Source organism: Zerene cesonia, chromosome 9, assembly GCF_012273895.1.
Source record: "Zerene cesonia ecotype Mississippi chromosome 9, Zerene_cesonia_1.1, whole genome shotgun sequence".
NCBI lineage: Eukaryota > Metazoa > Arthropoda > Insecta > Lepidoptera > Pieridae > Zerene > Zerene cesonia.
In genome coordinates this window covers 5,381,388-5,388,274 of record NC_052110.1, presented here as the reverse complement: position 1 = coordinate 5,388,274, position 6,887 = coordinate 5,381,388, and the positions used below count along the sequence as shown (strand labels likewise).

The window sequence follows — 6,887 nt, the reverse complement described above, 5'->3', positions numbered from 1 at the left end:
CACACCAGACGGAACAGAGAATGGTTCGGAAAGATAGCCATTAAGAGCAACTATTTGTGTGCGGTTTCTAATATACGATTATAATATATGTTTGTTACCTCAGAACTTTGGGCTGGGTGAACTAATTTTGACGAATGATAGTGAAAAACTATATGTAAAAATTTAACATGATTATTTTTCTTATGCTGAAATAACAAACAATTTGGTATAATCGTAAATGTTGAAATAAGACAGACATTTTATAACGCAAAAACTAGTTTTTTTTTAATTTTAATAATAGTTCGCGGTACACCCCGGTTTCACCCGTAGGACGAATTTTCTCAGCTGAATTAATCGAGCCGTTCTCAAGTTTTTACTTAGCAACACATTTGACGATTAATTTTTTTTATGAAAAAGATAAAATGACCTTTGAACTCTATCTGTTTTTCCTCCACATTGAATGCAACCTTATAAAACAAATTATACCATATTTGCTTGTGTTAAATTATACCCACATGGTTGCCTGGAAGAGATCGCTACCTAGCGATACGACCGCCAATTGTACATCTTTTACTTTCATTGCATGTTCTTTCTTTATTTCTGTATCTTCTGTTTGGGCAATAAAGTGTTTAATAAATAGAACATTACGATATGTTTCAAATAACAGAAACAAGAGAATAAATAAGACGGGACGTGGTATTCTCGTAAATATTTATTGCTGTTTTAATTAACATTGTGTAATACAGTTTTATCTTATCCGGGCTATTTATCATAATACATTGTTCATAAATCAAGTCGCTAATAACCACGTCATATTTGTAATTATTCTTCTCGTGTTATACACGTGTCGTGTGTGTGTGTCTGTTTGTGTTATCGTAGCTCTCGAGTTGATGAACAGACATTGCTTTTGCTTTTTTTGTTGGATGCTGAATAAGAGCATTGTCTGTGCTATGTTTAATGAAATTCAGTCAAGGATAGCTCACGCACCAAAATGCCATAAAATTGAATAATAAATAGACTATGTCAAATTTTATAATAAATCCAAAATGGCCGCTATTACAAAAACAGACACATTTTCTTTTGTTTTTTATTTATTTTATATTTTACAAACTTCACTATTACATTTATTAATAATTATTTAACTCGCATTTATTCTATTGATATGATTTTCTTTAAAGTTTAAATAACAGTAACTTATACTTTTGTGGCTTACATTTGAGGCCTATTTAATGCATAAAAATTAAAATACCACACATACACCATATTATAAATGTTAAAGTTGGTTTGTTTGGCTGTTTGTCCGTCAATCACGCTGAAACTACTGACTAAGCTAACGTATAAGCTGACTTGGGTGATAGGATATTTTTTATTCCGATTAAATGCTCCCTTGGGATAAAACAGGAATCTTGATATTCGGGGGGAACCGCGACGAGCGTCTATTAATATTTTAAATTTTAAATTGATGAACTTTGATCACAACTAGCCGCAGATTGGGACGCCTGACCACTATATCAACTTTGATATTAGTAGATAGATAGTCCATCAGACTGCTAGTGCATAAATAATTAGCCATAAACCAAAAATTAAGGTCTTGCTTTTTTTTAAGTCATAGCGGGCAATTGAGCTGGTGGTTCGCCTGATGGAAAACAATCACCACCGCCCATGAACATTCGCAGAAGCTCAGACCTCTGAGAATGCGCTGCCCGCTTTTAAGGGATAAGGGATAAGGGAAGAACTGATGAATGGAAAAATGAATGGACAAAATGAGTGATTAACGCGTGAACGTAGAACCGTGGGGTCCCGTGTTCAACTCCCGGTGGCGACTCACAAGAAAATATGTTTCGGTCTGGCAGGACACAGAAGTCTGATCACCTACTTATCCGTAAAGAAATTCGGTCAGTGCATCACATGAATATCATCTGACCCATACCTCACTAGTGGACTCTGGACTTAATTTTAACTACATTTCTTCAACTTTTTCAGGTGACTTATATAACGCCTCTACCAATAAAAAACCCACCACCCCTACTAAGGCAGATAGATGTATCGCTTAACACAGATTTGCTACCTGGTATGTATTTTTTGAAAGACACCAAACTTTTTTATGTCAAAACGGATAACTGAGCTTGTGGTTCGCCTGATGGTAAGCGATCACCACCGCCCCTGAACATGCGCAGAGGTAGACTTTGCGAATGCACCGCCCGTATTTTAGGATAAAGGAATAAGGAAAAAGTATTGACGATTGGAAACAAGGACTGGACTGAGAAGGATGAAGAAAAGGAAACAATCTCCCGGCTCGTCTCCTTTTCGTTAATTACAAACATTCATCAAATTAATATACATCTAAGAATAACGAATGGTTAATTGTAATGATAAACCACCTATAAAATTTTCCAGGTAGTATATTTGACGTGCAGAAATTTATGTCAAAGGAGCTGGATCTGCAAGAGACACAGTTACTCTTCCCGATAATGCAGGAGCTCATGAGAGCGACGCTACAGAGTGACCAGATGCAAAAATTCATGCATGACCCTAAGGAGCAGTACGATGCTGTTATCGTGGAGTGGCTGTTTACAGAACTTGGGGCAGGGTAGGTTTCAAACTGTAACGACTCGTGCATGTGGTGTGGTCTTTGGTAAAGAAATTATGATGAAAGAGGCATTGATTTTTTATGCCAAATTTTTATTGCAATTTGAAATTTCACGTTCAAAGATAAAATTAAAAATATTCTAACCCTTACAACTAGTAACCTAAAACTAAAGAAATACAAAACAATTCTTACCAAATAGCACTACTTCGAATGTTTTAGCTAAAAAATTAGAATACTAAAAATCGTAGTATTTTCTTGTGTTTGATTTCACGCGATTATAATACTCGATTTAGAAATTAAAAACTTTTGACAGTGAGACAGTGTCTCCCCGTGACCACGCTCGCTGTAAAGTGTTTGAAACGTCGGGTTAAAAATATAATGAATAAATCGCGTTTAAAATCCGTTAAGAAGTTTTTAATTTCTAAACTAAAAATCGTAATATTGTCGACTTCGAATCGACTTGAATGATCTATGGAATAACATTTGTAGCAATATGTTTTCAATACACAGAAATTAGCATATGTTCTGAGGTATGTACATGATTTTTTTTTTCAATTTAATATTTCTCACTTCCAGATTGTCTTCAGTGTTCAACTGTCCCTTAATTTGGTCGACATCTACAGAACCGCATTCTGATATATTATCGCTAATCGATGAACCACTTAATATAGCTTATACCGTCTACATTTGGGGGAGAGAATACTCTCTGGATCTATACAGCCGCTTGCAGCATTTATGGACGATAATAAAGATAAAGTACTATCAATGGTATGTTCTTTACTACTAATAATTTTCTCATCCTAAGCCAGTTGGAGGCAATTTCGTCGAACCAAAAACCCTTAAAATCTATGCAGTCATAGCGCATATTTATAAGTGTTGTACAATATGTCACACTAAGGCTGTAAAAATCGATAAAATGAAATATTATAATGCCAATATATCATCGTTTTTTTTTGGGAGAAAGAAATTTTTTGGGAGGTGAAGGTTGAGACTCGACAATAGCCTATTTCTGTGTAGTTTCATACAAACAACAGGAAAACAAAGCTACGTTTCATATCGATAAATTTAAATCTTCCGATAATAATGCAAACAGTTCCAATTCAAAAAAAAAGTACAAAATAGCTAAAGAAGAAGGTACACAAACTCTAAGGAAAATCTGCGTCAAATATTAGCATATGAATGCTGATGTACTTCGCTCAATGATTTGTAGAGTCGAAAGCCTTTTTGCATTTTCTCATTCTTCCCATTTCTTTTCACCCGTCATCAATGTTTTCCTGTCCTCTGTAATGTTCATGGGCGATGACGATCGCTTACCATCAAGCGAAACATAAACTCGGTTACTTACTCTAACGACAAAATTTACTATTTCAGGAAAGGCCATGATATTGATAATGAAATATTCGTTAACTCCTACAAATCGGCGGTTCAATCGAGAGGGCTGAAACTACCATCCTACGAGGAGGTTAAGTACAATGCATCTCTTATGTTGGGTAACTCGCATATATCGTGCGGTGATGCTCATAGACTGCCGCAGGCTTACAAGGCCATTGGAGGCTACCATATAAAGGATAATATCGATCCTTTGCCCCACGTAAGTATAGTAAATTTGAATGAAATTTGTGTTGAATTTTAGAATAAAAATATCGATAGCTCCAAGGCCTTCTTAATTCTGATAGTATTTTGATATAAATTTCTCATTCCTTTGAAAAATTATAGTAAGCCCCCCAAGTAAGTATCGTGAATTTAACAAACGTCCATAAGTTTAATATTATAAATAATTTTTAAATGTTTAACTATACAAGTAATTCGTATTCTTTTGATTTTAAAAAGCTCTCATCAAAGTTTAAGCCCTACCCGGTTATTTCAAATGTGTATAACACATATATGTGTATTTTTTGTCTGACTTTGTCTATTAGACTACTGCTTTTGACTAAGAATATCAATGAAATCACTATTAACTTATTTTTGCAGTCATGTGGTCTTAGACCGGGAATTAGATTGGATTATAACATGATATACATAGGCAGCATGATATAAAGCAGTGGTGGCTCAGTGGTGAGAACCTCGGACTTCAAAATCGATAAGGCGGGGTTCGAGACCGGGCGAGCGTGCAGGAAATAAATTGATTTTTCATTTTATCTGCACATGTGGATAGCATGACCACTGCATAAAACGGTGAAGGAAAACATCGTGAGGAAACCGGCATGTCCAAGAATCAAAAGTTCGACGACATGTGACATCTGCCAACCCGCACTTGGCCAGCGTGGTGGATTATGGCCTGAACCCTCATAGGAGGCCTGTGTCCCAGCAGTGGGAACATATATGGGCTGATGACGATACATAGGCTGCTATAATAAGTAATATACCACAGCGAAGAATTTCATTCCAACGTTAATATTCTGATGGCTAAACTTCCTTTTAACAGGATCTGCAAAAAGTAATGGATGAATCTCAAGAAGGTGTGATATACTTTAGCCTCGGAACTATGCTAAAGAGTAGTAGAATGCCAAACGAAACAAGGAATAAGATAATTGAATTCTTCGGTACACTGAAGCAAACAGTAATTTGGAAGTATGAGAAACCAATAGCGAACTCGCCGCGAAACATCCATTTTATACAATGGGCACCGCAACCTAGCATATTGGGTGAGAAATGAATAAACTTTAAAATTAAAAATCTCCTGATCCGCTTTAGGCCATCTTGAATTTGAATTTATACACATTTACTTGTCCTCTATCAATTGATACCGATATTGAGGGAGTATTACAACCAGCTCAGTTTACCATTTAATTATATATAAATCAGAAGTGACTGACTGAAATGGTGATCTATCAACGCATAGCCCAAACCACTGGACGGATCGGGCTGAAATTTGGCATGCACATAGATGTTATGATATATGTAACTGCTAAGAAAGTATTTTGATAAATTCTACCCCCGAGGAGGTAATTTGGGATAGAAGTTTTTACCATGAAAATTGATTAGAACTCGCGGGCGAAGCTGCGGGCAACAGCTAGTTCTTACATGAAAATGAAATTTCACATTTTACAGCTCATCCCAACACCATCCTATTTATGACGCATGGAGGTATTTTATCATTGTTTGAAACCCTGAAATTCGGGGTGCCTCTCATCGGCTTCCCAATGTTTGGTGACCAATTTTCAAACATCAATAGAGCTGTAAAGAAAGGATTTGGAAAACGATTCATTCTGGGACAAGAACCGCTTGAAAAATTATTTAAAACTGTTCTAGATATGATTGAGGATTCGAAGTGAGTATTTGATTGCATTGTTTTGGAAAATATAAGAGCAAGGGTAACTGGGATAGCGATGATCGTTGATTGTTCAAAGAAGTTCGTGCAATCAACTAATAAATCATATAATTTCTATAATAAATATAAATTTTATTGGCACACAAATCCTAACGTTTGACTGCTAAGATTAATGATTATATTTGTCACAATAACTCATACTAATACCTATATCCTATCAAATGAGAATATGTTATATACGATTGAAGATTAATAGTCTTGTTAATTATCTTTGTTTAAAATTACGACTGTATGTATATTCCATATTTTATATAATCTCCCCATATTACTAATACGATCAATTTAATAGATATCGTGAACGGGCAAAGGAATTTTCTTTAATATTCCACGACCGCCCGGTCTCGCCTGGAGCAGAGCTAGTGCACTGGGTGGAGCACGTTGTGCGGACACGAGGCGCGCCGCTTCTGCGCTCTCCCGCTCTTATGGTGCCCTGGTACCAGAAATGCTACCTCGACTTAATATATGTTATCCTAGTACTTATTTTAATTATAGCGTATGTTATAAGAAAAGTATGCACAAAACTATTCACAAAAAAATCTATGTTGAAAAATAAAACTGAATAGATAGATTATTTTTAACTGGACTAATTTACATTAAATCATACAAAGGTAAAAATATGCTGTGTTAATAATCAATTTATATTGAGTTATCGTTGATGTTTAAAATTTTATGTGTTTAAAAATACGTGTATGTGTATGTGTTTGCGTGTGTGCGTGTGCGTGTGCATGTACGTGTGAGTGTTTGTGAGTGTGTGTGCGTGTGTGTGTGTGTGTATGTGTGTATTTAATAACGCTCGCAAACTTGCTTTTGTGTATCCGTTAATTATGAATTGCTTTATTCCATTATAATCAAAATCGTCAAGCCACTTAATTATTATTTTTAAACGTAAAATTGTAATCAAATTCTATTGGAATATAAGAATAACTACTCAATATACGCCTGAAGTAAATTTTGTGATGTGTTAAGATGAGATTTTACTGAGAAAGA

At 35.3% G+C, this 6,887-nt stretch overlaps 1 protein-coding gene across 1 annotated transcript in view; it reads left to right on the top strand.

Annotated features, from left to right (window-relative positions):
- Positions 1-6,556, top strand: part of LOC119828961 (UDP-glucosyltransferase 2-like) — a 12,960-nt gene extending 6,404 nt beyond the window's left edge. The window contains exons 2-8 of the mRNA XM_038351302.1: positions 1,963-2,050; positions 2,377-2,569; positions 3,146-3,337; positions 3,941-4,160; positions 4,995-5,214; positions 5,621-5,840; positions 6,190-6,556. Of these exons, the coding sequence (XP_038207230.1) occupies positions 1,963-2,050; positions 2,377-2,569; positions 3,146-3,337; positions 3,941-4,160; positions 4,995-5,214; positions 5,621-5,840; positions 6,190-6,463 (1,407 nt within the window). The 3' untranslated portion in view covers positions 6,464-6,556. The remainder of the gene's footprint in view (positions 1-1,962; positions 2,051-2,376; positions 2,570-3,145; positions 3,338-3,940; positions 4,161-4,994; positions 5,215-5,620; positions 5,841-6,189) is intronic.
- The last annotated feature ends 331 nt before the right edge of the window (positions 6,557-6,887 follow it).